Here is an 18,930-nt window from a genome sequence, read left to right as displayed (position 1 = left end):
CTTGATTTATACAAGAAAGTGAAAGTATAGAATACAGTTATGTGTGTGGTGTTTTTAATCATAATAATTTTTATATTTTTATCAGTAATTCTTTTTATCAATTACTAGATATTTCAGGCGACCCCATTTGAATTCCTGGCGACCTCACATGGGGTCCCAACCCCAAGGTTGAAAAACACTGTCCTAAATCATTCTGAGGAGCACCCTGTCATCACTACTGTAGTCTGTCACTAAAGGAACTACTACTACTCTCTTCTCCATGACCACCTCTAATGAGTCAGGAGGCAAACTAGTGATAGTGTAGAGAGACTGGGAGAGGTCAGCACAGTCGGGAATCGATCTGGTGATCACTGCATTGGGCATAGCCAACATGGGACGTGCTCTTTACCACTCGACCAACAAGCATCCCACACATTCAACTGTTTTCCAATCATTTGCTTTTATCATTAAAATTATTATATAAATAGATAAACCAGTTACTATGTTTATAGCAACACTTAAACACTTAAATATCAGACAATTGTCCACCAGTGTCATCTGCTTCTGATATTACAGGAGTTGCTCTTTGATAATTATTTTATAGATGAGAAAAACAAGTGATTGAATCACTCTGTTGCGTTAGAGGAGGATTTTCCTCGACAGCTTCAGGGAGAGTCTGCATGTGGAAAAAACCTGCATCAAACCCCTCTCAGGAGAGGCAGCTATTCCTCTGGGTGGTGTTTCACTGGAGACTCCTGATCCCCATCACGGCCTGAACGCTGCCTCCAAGTCTTTGCTCACACGCCAGGAACACCCTTCTGAGGGAAATATTGAATCCCTGCAAATAGAGGGAATGATTTGGCATGACTACAGTCGAATTAAAACTGTTTATTTCCCACTGAATGTTATTTTTATTCAAAGGGTGTTTTGGTCTTTGACAATAACCTTAGAGCTACAACAGCAGGAGGTAGCACCATTAGTTTTTCTTCACCTCACAGGTTAAGTGTAACGGGTAATGAGGGTTTTTGAAGATTGAAACTGGAAATATTCTAAAAATATATGTTATTTAAATGTTGTGTTTGTCCTTGGCTGTGAGAAGAGAGAAAACATCCTTCTTGATATACACTGGATTTAATTAAATTTAATTGGATTAATGAAAAGAAGTGTTTTGAACAGTCGAGATATCAAACTAGAATAATATTTTAAATATAAGACGTTATTTGTCTCGACTCTGAAGCCAACAAAGCCTGTCCTACAGTCAAAGCTCCCTTCATTATATATTAGAGGCCTGCTGTGTTCATTTCTGTCTGTGGGAGAGTGGAGGATGAAAGGATTACACCCCCTCCTCCATACTTACAATCTATACCCATCTCAGGAATAAACATGGAAATTGAATGTCACTCCCTGTTCATCAATAAAAGAAATTGCTGCCTGTCAGTTGTCACCCTTTAAAACAGCCTGTAAACACTTCAGCTCACCGTTTTACATCGAGACTCGACAGTCTGACTCTGAATTTAGTTTTACTTAATGTGGTCAAATGGTGTTTGAATAGGTCCAGGGCTGGTGGCAGTGATTGTCTCTGTGGAACAAACCGTCCAGTAACTCAGTGTTAACATGTGGTTGTCTTGAGTCCATAGTTGTAATGGGTTCTTTTTGATAAAAAAAAATATTAACAATATTCATAAAACATCTTTGAATGCCTCGGTATTTGCTAAATCTCAGATTGATGTTAATGGATATGAACATATTATAATGAAATATAGATATAGACAGACTGGGTGAATCCAGACCAACCTGCCACTAATTTCATTTCACTTGAAGATCCATCTGGACTTCCAGACTAGAGAATACATCACAAACAAGTTTTTTACATACAGGTGGGCTTCATGTGATGACAACAAAGAAGCGACATCTAGCAGCTTTTGTTTACATGCAACATGGCGGCCAACAAAGAGCAAAGGTGGTTTAGAAGCAAGACGCCCCGTGACCTGTATCTGTGACATAGTCACTGAAGTAAATATTGGACTCATTTTTCACATCTCTTCTGAACATTTTGATACTAAAAAGGCAAATTTCAGACAGACACATCAAGAGACAATGAACTTTGTTCAAGGCCTGTCTCTATCTCAACAATGCACTCTCGTGAGATTTGGCACAAATTTCCTAGGCAACATCAACTAACGTTCATGAACGCCCGCACTAATTTTGGTAATGCTAACTTTGACTGTCAGCTGTTATCATAATGTTATCATAAGATAATATAAAAAACTTTCCTCTACGGACAACTTTTATAGATCCACACATAGGTGACCACGCCCACTGAGGAGACAGGAAGTGTACCATCTCATATCATTGGCACAGTTTGTAATGAGCCATCTTGTCATACAGTAGTAGAGGACCTTTGGCTGTAGTATTTGGTTGAGTGGCTATAGAAATCAGTCATTCTTTTTTGTTTGTATTTTCTTTGCAAAACCAGCAGAAGTCCTTAGCCACCATTGCTCCTGCAAAACTACAACAACCATACATCATCTGGATTGTTGCTTTGGTTGATTTGAGGTCAACCAATTGCGTACAAAGGCATTTTGATCTCAGTCCTCTTGGAAGTCAGAGGTGAACACACCTTCCCCAGACACATACTCAATCTCCAGTGAGAATGGCGTTAGCAAGGCTAATAATGAGGATGGAGTTGATTTCAAAATCTTTTTATTCCTTTAAAATGAACCAAATATCAACCGACCAATTATCCCATTATTATTTTCATGTGAATTGGAAACGTTATGTCAATATTAAAGATGTTTTGCCCCATAGACAACATTTATACTGTCCAGGAAGTTCATAAGAAGCCTTTATATCTTATTAATCCCTTATCTGCTTGGAAACGCTGTAACATGGTATTATAAATGGATTGAGTTGTGTGACATGTTGATGAGTGTCATGTGTTTGTCTCTGTGTCCTTCAGATGGTGAAGGCCATTCAGGTGTTGAGGATCCACCTGCTGGAATTAGAGAAGGTCAATGAGCTGTGTAAGGATTTCTGTAACCGTTACATCACCTGTCTGAAGACCAAGATGCACAGCGACAACCTCCTCCGTAACGACCTGGGAGGACCCTACTCTCCGACACACACCAGTCTCAGCATGCAGCAGGTCAGTCATATACAGTATTATGGACTTGTTTACAGCCCCTCTCTCTGTGGAGCACTCCCCAGTCTTGTCATTTGTCACCGGGCAGATTTTGCTTTAGGGAGCTCTATGCTCACAAACAGTAGCGCTACCTTCTCACATTTGCTCACTAGTGTCTCTCTGTGATCCCCCCAGGAACTAATTCAGACCTCCTCTCCATCCATGACCTCTGTCTCCAGCTCTGTTAACCCTTCAGGGATTGTGCTGCCCGCCGGGGGTCTGCAACAGGGCAATGTCGCCATGACTACCATCAACTCTCAAGTGGTTTCGGGTAAGCATGAGGTTACAGACACACATGAAAACACAGAATGAGAGCTTCAAATCTTGTCTTGTATCAGTTTTCTGCACATGAGCTGCACTCTCCATATTAAACCCCACTAATAACTCTGACATCCATCAGACTGGGATTGGCTCAGGCTGTTCTGGACAGACACGCAGCCTCATTTCACACAGACTGTGGAGCATCCACATTAAAAAGACATATTATGATTTCCATGGTCACACTTGCTTTCACTTGCTTGCACCTATTTCTGCACCCCTCTGGTATTATTAGTAATGTATTGTGTGCTTTTTTTTCTAATGGACGCATTTCCAGCTCTGAAATGCTGTTCCTCCAAAAACTCACATTAAGATGTACATTTTGCTTGTCAGGCAGACATTATGTAGTCGTTTCTATTAGTTACCAAATAGTAACATGGACATGCAGACTATAAATCTAATGCAGTTTCCACCTACAGATGTACAGTCCAACATGATCTTCTCATCCAATAGATGGACCCCTTCTCTACCTGCTCTGTCAAAGATCAGTTTGACCCACTTCTGTTTTCCAGAGACCTGACATTAGACCTGGTGATGCTAACATAACATGGATCGTATCGCTACTAGCATGAGTAAATCTCACAAAACCTTTTCCAACCCCATCTAATTGGTGATCATTGTCCGGCCCCCTACTCTCTATCACACTCCTCGTCCTTCGTCTGAGCTTTCTGCTACCATCACTTGTGTTTGGGTCGGTTTTGACCTGAGTCTTAGACAATTATTTATCATCCTATTTGTTTGTCATCTCTTTGTCTCATTGTTAGACTTCCTTATCAATGAAAAGGTTGGTTTTGCACTTATGATTTACGTTTTAACTCTAATTATTGTTCTTTTCGTTATAACAAAACCGACCCAAACAACACAAATGTCATAATTTTAACCAATTTTGTGTCAGTAGAGGTTCCTGACAAAGTCAAAAAGCCTTGATGCAATAAACAAATGTATGTGTTACTTTTATGCAGTAAAAGCCTAGAAACAGGTCGGTGCCGACTCTAACACAGGAAGGTAGTGTAGGACACTGCATGCAGACTGGGTGAATCAGCTTAGAACAAAATCATTTTCATCTTTCCTCAATTTTGAGCGAGTTTACTTCTGACTCAGCATCAGACAGAAATGAGAAGCTACTTCAAACTGCTGATGCTCAGCTCTTGTCAAGTTCTTTATTTGTTCTTTGCTTCAATTTCCAATTTCTCTTGTACAGTAAATCATCTGTACGATATGAAGAAAATATCAGTATTAAGGAGACATTACTAAACCTTCATTTGAACCAACACAAAAGCCAATACACATTTCAATGTTCTCATTCATCATGATTTCCCATGAATAATCCATATTGTGACATAGATTATATGCTGTTTGGTTAACATATAGTTGATTACAACCATATCTCTCAGCCCAAGCTCGCACACAGCATTCTGAAATGAAGCGTGGTGGTTAACCGCTATTATATGAAATTGTAATCTTGGTTACAGCTTTAGTGACTGATCTTTGTGTACTTGTGTATCAGAGAGCTGTGGTATTACCTTCACAGAGTGCTCGGCTGATAGGTTCTTATAATGTCAAGCCTCTACAGTGAAATGTTAATCCTGCCCTCTGGAAATCCCTTTTAACCCAAAATAAATCAATGTCTCTGCCTTTGATCACTACACATTGAAGAGCTCAAACAGACTGTGATAAGAGTGTCTTGATCAAGGCTAATTAAGCCAGCATCAAAAACAGTCTCGCTCCTCTTTTTCTTTTTTTTTTCTTCTTTTTTTCCTTTTTCTTTCCTGGGTTAAAGAATACTAATGCACCTTGAATTGAATCATTTGGTCTCTTGTTTGCTTCCTTTTTTCCTTGGCGGGGCCGACGAGAAGTTAATAAGGCAGCGTCGGCAGTGTGGGATGTGACTGTCAGGAGCTGCTGAAGCCACTTGATACTCATGACGGCAAATTATCCCCTCAGGTGGGACCCTGTACCAGCCGGTTGCCATGGTGACATCGCAAGGGCAAGTGTTAACGCAGGCGCTGCCGCCGGGAACCATCCAGATCCAAAACTCGCAGGTAAAGCCGTTTGGGCTGGGGTGATGATGATGCTTCGGCCGGCACGTTTCGCCCCCCACCCCCTTTCTTCTTCCTCCTCCTCCTCTTCCTCCTCCTCCCCCCCCCGCACTCGCCACCCACTGTCTCAATTTGTTGTCATTAAACGGCCCTCTTTACATCTCACAGAATCCCCCTTGGGCGCCATTTTTTTTCTTTTTCTGCATCTGAACACGAGCCCCCGCTGAGACACAAAATGGAAATTGTTTATTCCCGTGATGTTTACAGCCCCTCTCACATGATCCCGTCAGGTACGATGTCAGATGACAGCCGTTCAGTCAGTCACCCAACGCAAACTCTCTTTATAGATCAGATATATACGATGGTGAGACGTGCACAGATGCAAGGAGACAAACTCAAACGTTGCCATTGAACGTTCTCAACCCAACAACCTTGTGTCAGACTTGAGTCTTTGTACTATGCACCAAGTACCATGTGAAAAGAAAGTACAGTATTTGAGAGGAAATATTACTGGGACTACAAATGTTTTATCTCCTTTCCATGAGAGAGAGCCAACTGCACCATGAGTGCCTTGAATTAGATTTTTTATGATGCAAGGTCACATTTGTGATTTTAACATTTCATTTCATACTAGTGTCATTTTCATATTCTGTGTTTGAGTGTTTGGTTATCTATCTATCTATCTATCTATCTATCTAGCCATCAATCTCTCTATCTAGCCATCTAATTTATATAAAGGGAATTCTGAAAATATATAATAACATATTCAAAACTTTAACAATAGGACCATAAAGGCACAGTGAGGAGTTTTGGAAAGCAAAGTATTTTCACACTACATTTCTCATGAGCCACGGCACAAGACGGACGAAAGTGAAAACATTTGCCAAGAATGTTTTCATTAATCAAGAACGAATGTCGGAGGATCCGAAAATGATCAGATACCGTCGTAGTTCCGATCATATGTCCGGGAAACCGAAACTAGGAAATGCTGGGCGAGTCGACCACTAAAAAATAATATCAAAATAACTATAAAGACAAAACAATATGCACGCAGACGTGTGTAGCCATGTTGTTGTGGTGTTTTATCCCTGTATACTGTTTAATTTGTCTTGTTACTGTGTTGTATTTTTGTGACCTGCCAAGGGACTACAGATGCAAATTAGCTTAAAGCTATAATCTGGTATAGTGCATCAAATGGCAACATTTATGTTTTAACTGTACATTGTCCCTTTTAAATAAATTAAAATTGAATTGAATTGAATATATTTATTGAAAAATTGACCCATTAACAAGTGTGGGTAGCTTAGATTCATCCACATTAACATGAGACTCTTTTTATAACCAAAAGCAAACTCCTCAAGGTCTCTTTAAGTCCAATGTAAATTGTTCAGTCTGTAACTTAGCTGTACTGTAAAAGCTGCTGCTTTTACCCATCAGGAATCTCCCTCTGTTTATTTTAAAAGTTAATCTAGTTAGGAAAGCACTCCTGACATCCATCCTTTATGACTTTTCCTCATGTAGCGTACGCCCTCTCCCTATTGGGCGACACAGTATCAAGGGTATAAACCCTCCTCTAAAGGCGCTTGAGCCCTTGTTAGCTTCTGCTCGGAGGACCCAGGATCTTCCCAGAGCCAGACTGTCTTTGTTTTGCTGTGCACAACGGAAGCACAAGGAATGTGACCTGGATAATTGGTGCTGACTCATTAATAGGTAGACACAACATGGGACTAGGACACCACACCGAAGGCTATAAAGCAGATGTAGAGCAGACTAAATGTATTGTATGGAGGCTGGCTGAATAGAAAACAGCATCTGGCATCAGGAGTAGAAGCAACAGCGGCTTTATTCTGCACCAGTCAGTAGTGTGAGTGTCATCATTATTTTTGTGTTGTTTTAGTGTTAACACAGAGGAAGACTAAGCTGTAGGAAGTGTGTATATGTGCAACAGCCTCAGATAAAGTTACGAGGACAGTTTTGGAATGTAACAGAGCAGGTTTTTATTGAGACAATTTGGCAATGCATGATTAAAAGTGGATAATTAATTATTTGAAGAAATTTCCCTTTATATTTAACTCCATTCTTCAGAGTGGGAGTCTGCGTGGCACTCAGCAGAAAATTAACTTGTAACTTGTGTTTGAACCGCAAAAGAAACAGAATAATCAGAACAGAAGACACACTCAGTTCAAGTTTAAACAATGTTTAGAATTCAATTTCACAGTCACTGACTTCTTTTTCTGCATTTTTCCTGAACATTTCAAAAACGTCAGTGTATCCAAGAGTCAGAGAAGCCTGGAAAGGTGGATTTGTAACGTCTCAGCACCGAGGCCAACGGTGTGCTCGGCCTTGCCACGAGCCTATAGGTGTGAATAAAAAAAATAAAAAAGTCCGGGTCTGGAGAGCGGCTCAGTTTTAGACAGGTAATTCTGTGCTTGATGGTTAGAGGGGAGGGAGGGGAGGGGGGGGTGAAGGCCCGGGTGAATTGCCGTGACCTGGCCGAGGCCGAGCGTTACATGTGGGCTGGGAATTGAACGTGGCCCCGTCACTACTTCGCTCGACAAGCCCGGAGTAATCACACTGTCGAGCCCGGTGCCGCCAATTAATCCAAACCTCGCCTTCCCCCGGAACACACGTGCTCCCAGGGCTGGGGGGGGGGGGGGGGGTTACCCACATGACACCCAGCTGCAGCTGTAATGAGTCTTGTTTTGTGAGGTGGGGGGGGGGATCTGAGTGGATGTCAGTGTGTATTTATGGGCATTGTGTGAGATAGGGGAGGTTTGGCTGTGTGAATGCATACAGGTCTGATATTTATGCCCTTCTTGATTTATTTATTCCAGCTTTTTCTTGCATGTGCATGAATTTTTCATACATATATTTTATTTTTCACAAAATTCAGAAAGATCGTAAAAATCTCAAAGCACCGGCGCTGCTGACTGCTGCAATGACGATGACGGATTTAAATTATTGCTTCATATTATGAATTGGAAACATAAATATTATATATTTATGAATATTCAGGCGTTAAAAGACAGTGTACAGATGTGATTCAGTTGGTTTTTTTATGTATTAAGTCTAGTTCTTTGCAGTGTCAGACACTCTTTGCTAATGGCTGTTACTGAGGCTCCATTGTCTTTCACATTATCTGCCTCAGAGCCCACATACACTTTTATTGCTACAATGAAATGAGAACACAGTGTGTGTACACACCACAGATGCACACACTCTTTACTTTTACTTTTTCTTTTTTTCCCACTTAGGAGAACATTGTGTTGGCTTCCACTTGTTCTCAGGGGACTTAACTAACCTTTAACCCGGACTAAGACAAGCTTAACCCCACTCCCTGTCTTAACCTAACCTGAAACTTAACCTAAGACATTTTCTGGAAATTTGGGGTAGACCTTTTGAGATTTTACTGCACACAAAAGAAACATGATCCCTATTGATAAAGTCCCTCACCACTCACAAGTGTGTGTTGCTTCACTTTGAGCTTCTCTCTGTAGAATGATGTGTGTGCAGAGTGACACTACGGGATTTCTATAGACGAGGCACTAGGCTGCAGTCCCACATCCCACATCCCACATCATTCCTATTTTCATGTCTTAAAACATCTTGTAGGGGATGTTAAAGAGACCCTGAGGAGTTTGCTTTTGGTTATAAAAAAGTCTCATATTAATGTGGATGAATCTACGTTACCCACACTTGTTAATGGGTCAATTTTCGATAAATATATCATTTTGTCTTTATAGTTATTTTGATATTATTATTTAGTGGTCGACTCGCCCAGCATTTCCTACTCTCGGTCGGGTCATGGGAAGAATGCCGCCGAATTGCTAGTTGGCATCGTTCATGGTCGAAACTACGACGGTATCTGATCGTCTTCAAACCTCCGACTTTTGTTCTTGATGAATGAAAACATTCTTGGAAAATGCTTTTGCTTTTGTCGATCTTGCGCCGGTCCAAGAATTTCACCGTGCACGTGGAGGCTCATGGGAAATGTAGTGTGAAAACACTTCGCTTTCCGAAACTCCTAGTCCCTTTAAAGAAGATCACAGAAACTGGTGGAATTCTATGGATTCAATGTTTCTCTAGTTTCCAAGAAATTACAATATTAGTTCAGCTTTCAATAATTTCTGACTTCTCTAACATGCCTGTGTCCGTCTTCTCACTACTTTCATGTAAAAGAAACAGCTGAGTAATTGTCTAAGTCAGGCCGGCCACTGTTTCCTATATTCAGTGTCTTATTATAGAGACATTTGATGTGTGTTTGTTCATGGTAATGAAGAAAACAGTCCAGTTACTGATGTGTTTTTTAAATAGTGGAGTAGGATGCAAAGACAGTCTGCTCTTCGGATCATTTTTTTTTGTTATTTTGGGGGAAGAATACATCAAATCACCAGTCTTACCTCACCTTTAACCAAATTATCGTCTTTCCCGACCTTACCCTTGACTGTCACCATAGAAACCTCCCCCGAGCACCATCACAAAGATCTAAATGTCTTCAAATGAAGAGTAGATTTACTACAAACCAACTCAGTCCTCAGAAGTGCAGACCGAGCACACACACACACACACAAACACACACACAGCCTGTCAAAGACTGTCGATACCCTGAGCTCATCCTGTTCTAACATAAAACATCTGAATAATGATTCTCCTCACTCAACACAAAGGCAGGCTCAGGTCAATACCAATGAAAAGCGAAGCCAAACGCAGCCGCGCTTTGTAGCAGCTGCTCTCAGATCAGCATCAAACTGTGGAGTCCAAACTTTGGCCCCGAAGGCCGACTGACCCCGTCGTCTTCCAGCCCCCCTGCAGCCCCCAACACACCGGCTGCCTTGTTTCCTCATAGTTAAGACTGCTGCCTTTTTATTTATTTATTTTATTTTAAGTATCATTACTCAATCTCAGTTACCATGGTGACACTTGAGGAGGTGTTTCTGGCCCTGCCACAGAAAAAAAAAAAAAAAAAAAGATAGGTAATTGGTAGTCTCCCTTTGTTTCCGTGGCAACAATAACTAAGCCCTTCCATCCACTCCTTCTTCTCTCTTTTTTGTTGTTTTTCTTCCTCCTTCCCTCCTTCCTGCTCTTTGTTGTGAAGGTTAATGTGGACCTGTCGTCCCTGTTGGACAGTGAAGACAAAAAGTCCAAGAATAAACGGGGGGTCCTGCCCAAACACGCCACCAACATCATGCGGTCCTGGCTCTTTCAGCATCTCATGGTGAGGCACAGTGTGTTTACTACATTCATGTGTGTGTGTGTGTGTGTGTGTGTGTGTGTGTGTGTGTATGTGTTTGGATAATCTGAAATGACATCAATAGGGCTAAATACTGTCAGTTGGATGAACCTGCCTCCTCTGCCTCCTCCTCTCAGCACCCCTACCCCACAGAAGATGAGAAGAGGCAGATTGCTGCACAGACAAATCTAACCCTTCTGCAAGTCAACAACTGGTAAGACGATGGATGTCGGGTTCAACACGGCCATTAAATCCTCATGTGGACACACTTATGTAAAAAAAAATATGACAGGAGGCCTTACTTGAACCAAACTTGAATTTACTGGAGCTCCTCGGTGTATTGCTGAGACTGTGCTGCCATCTGCTGGTCACACCACTGCAGCACACCTGAGACCTCGTCACATTGTTTTCTCTGAACAGGATTTTCTAAGACCAGTATTTTCTACTTTGTACTATAAAGTTTTGCTTTTAAAAGGGATGATTATATTTTTAACTTCTCATTGTATCTGTGGTGATCTATAATAAGTCACGTGACTCATTCAATGGTCTGTAACAGGGATGGACAACTCATTCCACAAAAGGCTGCCGTGGCTGCTGGTTTTTGTTCCAACCTATCAAGAGCACACAGTTTGACCAATCAAGATAGATAGAGAGACTTTATTGTTGTCATTGTTAAAAACACTAAATTAAAAACTCTAAAAGAATTAACACATATATACATATTGCACATTGGCTTAGGCATTTATGGCTTAGGCATTTAGGGCGGCAATGACTCTTGGGTAAAAACTGTTCCTTAAAGGGATAGTTCACCCAAAATAGAAATTTCACTCATTATCTACTCACCCTCATGTCGACTAAGGGCTGGGAGAAGTTTCAGAGTCCTCCGTGGCTTCTCTGAGTTACAGGGGGTCTCGGCGTAGCAGTGCATGTCAGTATAACGGTTGCAAATGGATACCAACTGTCTTCGTAACAAAAAGACACACCAAAAACATCCAAATACCTCCATGCTGCTCGTATGTAATGTCCGTCTTGTATTGAAGCCCCGAACAGACGGACATTACATACGAGCAGCATGGAGGTATTTGGATGTTTTTTGGTGTGTCTTTTTGTTATGAAGACAGTTGGTATCCATTTGCAACCGTTATATGGACATGCACTGCTACACCGAGACCCCCTGTAACTCAGAGAAGCCACGGAGGACTCTGAAACTTCTCCCAGCCCTTAGTCGACATGAGGGTGAGTAGATAATGAGTGAAATTTCTATTTTGGGTGAACTATCCCTTTAATCCATTTGTTTTTGTTTTAAGAATCGTCTGCCTGATGGCAGCAGCTCAAACAAAGGGTGACCAGTGTGTGATGAGTCCCCCAGTATGTTCCTGGCTCTTTTAAGGCAGTGGAATCTGTACAGTTCCTGCATTGTCTGAAGACTGAGCTCAGTTGATTAAATGAGTCCGGTCTGGTGTCCTGCTGCTCGGTTGGAACAAAAACCTGCAGCCACACCGGTCCTTTGTAGAATGAGTTGCCTATGCCTGTTCTATAAGGAACAGAAACAACCTCAGACTCCACCCAGAGATACGCAGTCGAGTGGATGAATAATCTTAGATGGCACCGTATTAAATCTCACACTGATCTCAACCTTGCTTCGTATCCATTAATAAAACAGAGATTGTTTTGTATTCACTCAGATTTCCCCTGAGTTTTCGTTCCATTACAATCTATGTAACTATATTTTTTGACCATGATGATTATATGTGATAATCTGTCATATTCTATGATCCAGGTTCATCAATGCTCGCCGGCGCATCCTCCAGCCGATGCTGGATGCCAGTAACCCAGACCCAGCTCCTAAAGCCAAGAAGATGAAGTCCCAGCATCGTCCCACACAGCGTTTCTGGCCCGACTCCATCGTGGCTGGAGTTCTGCAGACGCATCGATCTCAAACAGGAAACTCAGACAGTATGTCAACAAGCACAAACATAATCCAGCCTCCAACACATGCATGGCAGATTTCTCAGAAATGAATCCTGCATGTCTCTCTGAGTCTCAACCACTAGATGCCACTGTTGACACACCTGTTCTTTCTGTGAGAGGCGGTGGAGGCACAGTCGAGAACAAAGACCATCTGAAAAGTTACTGGAAAAAAGTAGAATTTGTCCCACAGGAGTCATATGTTGGATCTGAGCATATTTTTAAAACAGTGTGGATTCTAGCTGTGCCGTCACCCATGGTAACTGTCTAGGTTTTTCATGACAAACCTCAGAGTAGATTATAGATTTTAGTTGCTAGGTGTAATGTATTGCCTGTCTGCCTTCTCTGTTCTGCACTTTTCAGGTGAAGACACAACACTGTTGAGAATCTTAAAGGGATAGTTCAAAATGTTAACATTTTGGCAAATTGGCCCATTACCATAATCCCTATAGTCTTAGCTGCTCAGAGCTACACTACGGAGGCTAAAGAGATTTCTTGGTTTCCCTCATCAAACTCATCAAATACACAATCCAACAACTCGAAAACACTCTGGTGGACAAGTTGTGACCTGCACATTCACCACGCTATGAGATAACGCAATGTTACGAGATGGAGGTCAATTCATGCAAAACTGCTGATGCACGTTTCCGTCTGGGGCAGTTTTTCGGCAACTAGTCTCTGCATTTTACCTCAAAAACAACTCTGTCTCATAACATTCCGTTATTATCTCATAGAGTGGTGAATGTGCAGGTCACAACTTGTCCACCAGAGCGTTTTGGAGTTGTTGGATTGTGTATTTGATGAGTTTGATGAGGGAAACAAAGAAATCCCATTAGCCTCCGTAGCGTAGCTCTGAGCAGCTCGCGGCTCAATTTGCCAAAATGTTGAACTATCCCTTTAAGTTTCTCAAAGTAAAATGACTTCACAACTGAACCAGTTCACCGGCTTACTGTACTGTATATGTGCCAAGATGAAAGCCTGGAGATATACACACTGCATTACATAGCCCCTCATTCAAAATACACACATTTACATATTGTGATATAATAGCTCAGTGAGTTATAATCAAAAGACACTGATTATATAATGACATACTTTTAAAAGCATTTATTAGTGATTACAGTCATTAGAGGTACTGTGATGATGGCTGGATATAAACAACCGAACTGCACTGAAGTGACTGAAAACACCTACTAATGATCAGAGTTTCTAATAAGAGAGTTTCTAATTGTGCTCCACATCCTCACCTCTCCTCTTCTAACCCCCAGACCCTCTGAGCATGGACAGCCTCCAGTCACTGTCCTCAGACTCAGCCACCCTGGCCATGCAGCAAGCCATGCTGGGAGCCGACGACTCCATGGACGGCACCGAGGAGGAGGACGAGGAGGAGGAGGAGGAAGAGGAGGAAGGGATGGAGGAGGAGGACGAGGAGGAGGACGGGGAGGAGGAGAACGACAGGGGGAGGCAAAGGAGAGATCTGAGCATGGAGCACAGAGAGGAACTGGAGTAAATGCAACAGAGGGGAGGGAGAAGAATCGGAGATATGAACTTTAATCACAGTTTGTCCACTTCAGTTCGGCCCCATTCAAACTCAAACTATAGACGGCTCGGACATCAAGTGACTCATGAGAGCATTTAAGGGCATATTAGGCTTTCTCCACCATCACCAGAGACTCTCCTGCGGAGCCTAATCACACACACACACCACGACTATCATGATCATGATTATAGAGAATTAATATTAGTTTAATGATGAATATGTGTTGATCCATTTTACAACAGTATGTCCTCATGCAGTGAGCTCCAGACATTTGGATAGTAGCACTTTTTTTTTTTTTTTTTTGAAAAAAAATCACAGCTCCTGTTATTTCTGGGGAAAATGGCACAGAAACTGAAAGGTTGAATAGATTACTGTCAGTTTTAAATTGAAGACACTTTCACCCATTTTACTGTCAGTGTTGAAAAAAAAGAAGAGGAGGTGATGACATTTTGAGTCTGTTTTAAATCGAAGGTACAGTGAAACTGAGGACGTCGGAGAGGAGAAGCAGCTGCACACGCATCAAAAAAATCTTTGCACGGTGATAATTGCTGACTGAATGTGTAAACAACTACTTAACTGAATGTAACCTGTCACAAATGTTTTGGCAGCATGGAGATAGTTGCAAAAAAAAAAGAAAAAGAAAAGGGCTGCAACTGTTCATTTTAAATATGACTGAAGGTATGAAAAATTGGCTGTCAACTATTGAACTTTGCAGTTCATGTGTCATTTAACTTCCTAAAATAAAAGTGACGCACAAAAAGGGGGGAGAAAAAAAAAAAGTGTCATGCTGTGCAAATATCAGCATCCACTGCTGGGACCTGGTTTGCGCCTTTAAACTGACTCATACGTTCTCAGGTTGAGCGACACTCTCATACGACGTGTTTCTTCCTCATAAGTGAAACACTTCACTCACTGCTGCAGCGAATCTCTTTCCAGCATGACTTTTGAAAACAATCTTTATTTTATTTTTCTTCTACCATGAGCAAAAGTTTAAAAAAAGTAAAAAAAAAAAAAAAAAAAGTCAAAAAAAAAAATCCTGTAGTAAAACCAGTGTATACTGATTGCACATATAGTATGTATATTGGATTTTTCATATGTTTGCATTCTGGTGTTGAAGGTTTGCATATTTATTCTGTTTTATTTTTGAAAGAACTACATGACAATGACAGCTTGTAGGTTTCTGGCTGTTGAAATAACCAGTGGCCGTGCACATACTTGACTTCAGCTCATCTACTCATAGAATTGCTTGGTGTATTTTTTTGTGACCCTCGGGTGATTCTGTCACAAAACGAAGAGCATGACGAGCCCCCCCCGCCTGTTGCCGCAGACCGTCCTCGCTCACATCTCAGCACCCAGGAGAGATCACACTTACACAAACACACACACATACAAAGATGGCCGCCGACTTTTGGAATCCCTGACCTGACGGAGCTGGTGTCATTTACTGACAAACTTTTTCAAGAGAAAGCAGACAATTTTGAGGAAAAACGAGAAAGAGAGACGGGGGAGGAGAAAAAAAAAGGAACACAAACAGAAAAAAAAACTCAGCAGTGACATCTCTTTCAATTTTATGTGAAGGATTTTGAAGAAACTGTGAAACAATTTCAGCTGTTTTGTACTAAAAATAACACACACAAATGGAGTCACTCGTTTCTAATGTGAACACATCTAGAAAAAGGAAAAAAAAAACATGTTATATTAAATGTTCTGATTGTTCATTGTGAAGTATGTTGCTCATTAATATTCTTTTTTCTTGATTGCTTTTTTTTTTAATGGATCTTACAGGACAAGTGACAGACGATAGGAAATATTTCTATTTCATTTGTACACTTTGTTGTCATAATCTATTGTGTTTCAATAGACCAATTTTAATAATTAAACATATAAAGGTACCGATTCTGACTTGGTTATCTGAAAATCCTGCGTATGTTTAGAGTGAAAGCAAACACCCGGGGCCATGAATCCACAAAGAGCAAGTAGGCAGTTTAACACAGACACACAGACACACTTGAGCCAGGATCTCAACAGTGAGCGTGTGAGACACTTACGAACCCTCTCAGGGCCCTGCTGTATTGTAACACGTTCCCAGATTACAGAGTTAACAGTCTAAATATTGGTTTAACATCCCACATTTTCCTGTCACATGGCGCAGTCTCCCACCCACTGGTTATCGCTCGATCCTGTGATTTCACTCGCTGGAAGACGCCCACCCAAACGCTCTCCCACCTTTCCATCCGACTTACCACAAAGGAACCCGACAGAGCTTTTTGACCGTCGGGGGGTTTCAACTTTTCAAAATGTGGATGCTGCTCCCTCAGAATAAATGTTAATCACTGTTGTGGGTGTTTTTTTTACTGAACAAGCCGCATTGTATTGTTTTCACACGGCTTGTACGCTTGTATGTAATTGCATCCTTGCATTGTTTTCTCTCTCCCAGTCCTCCCCTTCTTAAAGAAAGGTCAAACTTAAACTGCAGAAACACTTATTAAATATCTTTTATCATGTACTTTTTGCTACTTCTCTCCTGCTTCAGCCACTGTTTTTTTTTTCCTCTCTTAGGAGGAATTTGAATACAAGTGGCCATGCAGGGCCTCAAAATAACAGATTAAGTGGAGGTCATTAGACCATAGAGGGAAATCGCCCATGTTAGAGAAATGGGCTAAATTTGGAGGAGACTATACGGACACAGCATTTCTTCTGTTTCCATGCAGCAGCTCAGCCCGGCCCCATCAGCTGGAAAGGCAGCGGGTTAAAATGTAAATGTAATAATCCGTCCCATACAGTAGCCACGGTGGGCGTTTTAATTTATCATGAGATGACATTAGCTACAGCAGGAGGACCGGCCATGAATCATTTACCATTGTATTTGTGTGTTAATACACAGTCAGGTTGTTTCCGTGTGCTGTGATTCACTTCAGGAGTTCGGTGGAGTTCAAGGATCAGTGAATGCATGTACTTTATAATCCAAGGATAGTCAGCAACAGCCATTCTTTGCATATCAGTATGTGAAAATATGACATGATAAATGATGGTGACCCTTCTTTTTTATAGGTTACACACCCTGAAAAGGTCAGCATGTCAATCACAGACATCATCATGGAGAGGAAGAAGAAAAAAATACTTAAATGTGATGATGCCAGGGCAGAGAGCAGCAGGAAAAGTGCATTCAGATACAGTAAGCCTTTAAACTCATGTCTGCATCGTTCTCGATTCATCTTCCTGAAGATTCATATTTCATCTTCTCACTGGTACCTGACACAACATGGCATCACCACTGCAGCTCCTCCTTTTGTTTTCTGGACAGTGCTGTTTTCAATCTGAATGTCACACAGTGGTTTCATTAGTATTATCTTCATTAAAGGGATAGTTCAACATTTTGGCAAATTGGCCCATTACCATAATCACTATAGTTTTAGGAGTAGATTCGTTACCTTTATTTGTCGGTGTAAGCTATTTTTAGAACGGCAGAGCAGAGCCGCCAGTGGTTTCTCTCATCAAACTCATCAAATACACAATCCAACAACTCCAAAACGCTCTGGTGGACAAGTTGTGGCCTGTGCGAACCTACTCCTAAAACTGTAGGGATTATGGCAATGGGCCAATTTGCCAAAATGTTGAACTATCCCTTTAATATATAAATTAGTCTCTAAATTTGGCCAGATAATATAAATTATAATTGACTCAGGAGGTAGAGTTCACTACCTGGTAGGGCGGTGGTGTCCCTGGGCAAGACACTGAAACCACAATTGTCCTCCGATGTGTCAAAAGCCTGTCTGCATACAGAGCTGTATGAATGTGTGTGAGAGGTGGAATGTGACGAAACTGTGAGTGGTCTGAGTGACTAGAAAAGCGCTATATAAGTGCAAGTCCATTTACCATTTACAATTGCGAATATATCATGGTTAATATAAACTCATTTTGAAGGCCCCATGTAGTATAAAGACAGATTATATCAAGGTCAAGTTGTGAGCTGCACATTCACCACGCTATGAGATAATAACGGAACCTTACGAGACAGAGTTGTTTTCGAGGCAAATACAGAGACTTGCTGAAAAACTGCGCCCAACAGGAACGCGCATCAGTGGTTTTGCATGAATTTACCTCTAAAACAACTATGTCTCGTAACGTTCCGTTATTATCTCATAGCGTGGTGAATGTGCAGGTCACAACTTGTCCACCAGAGCGTTTTGGAGTTGTTGGATTGTGTATTTGATGAGTTTGATGGGGGAAACAAAAGGAATCCCATTAGCCTCTGTAGCGTAGAACAGCTCACGGCTCTGCCCTGCCATTCTAAAAATAGCTTGAACCAACAATTAAAGATAATGAACCTACTCCTAAAACTATAGAGATGATGTCAATTTGCCAAAATGTTGAACTATCCCTTTAACACTGTATCAAAGCCTCAGGCCACAGAACAACACACACAGCCTTAAAACCAGCCATTAGGACTTCTGTGACTTTGTGATGTCACAGCAAATCAATCGACAACCTCAGTCATGTGCCTAAGCCCCACCCGTCCATTTGTGTATTTATCTGTGATCTGCTAAATTTAAATTCAATCACTCAGAATCAGAAAACAGAAGCAGAGCCTCCTTTCTTCTGATTGGCTGACAGTGACCTGTTACCAGCTCCAAGGAGAAGTCTAAAAAAGTTTTCACTTCCTAAAAAAAGTCTT

General features: G+C 41.4%; 1 protein-coding gene across 3 annotated transcripts in view; it reads left to right on the top strand.

Annotated features, from left to right (window-relative positions):
- Positions 1–15,221, top strand: part of LOC310997399 (homeobox protein PKNOX2-like) — a 110,391-nt gene extending 95,170 nt beyond the window's left edge. For all 3 annotated transcript variants that reach the window (XM_083987075.1, XM_083987076.1, XM_083987077.1), the window contains 7 exons: positions 2,939–3,124; positions 3,296–3,431; positions 5,423–5,520; positions 10,613–10,732; positions 10,885–10,961; positions 12,528–12,703; positions 13,984–15,221. In XM_083987075.1, coding sequence (XP_083843201.1) covers positions 2,939–3,124; positions 3,296–3,431; positions 5,423–5,520; positions 10,613–10,732; positions 10,885–10,961; positions 12,528–12,703; positions 13,984–14,225 — 1,035 coding nt within the window. In that variant the 3' untranslated portion in view covers positions 14,226–15,221. The remainder of the gene's footprint in view (positions 1–2,938; positions 3,125–3,295; positions 3,432–5,422; positions 5,521–10,612; positions 10,733–10,884; positions 10,962–12,527; positions 12,704–13,983) is intronic.
- The last annotated feature ends 3,709 nt before the right edge of the window (positions 15,222–18,930 follow it).

This window comes from Trachurus trachurus, assembly GCF_905171665.1.
Source record: "Trachurus trachurus genome assembly, chromosome: 14".
Taxonomy (NCBI): domain Eukaryota; kingdom Metazoa; phylum Chordata; class Actinopteri; order Carangiformes; family Carangidae; genus Trachurus; species Trachurus trachurus.
Note: the sequence above shows the minus strand (reverse complement) of the source record. Positions and strands in the feature narration are given on the sequence as shown.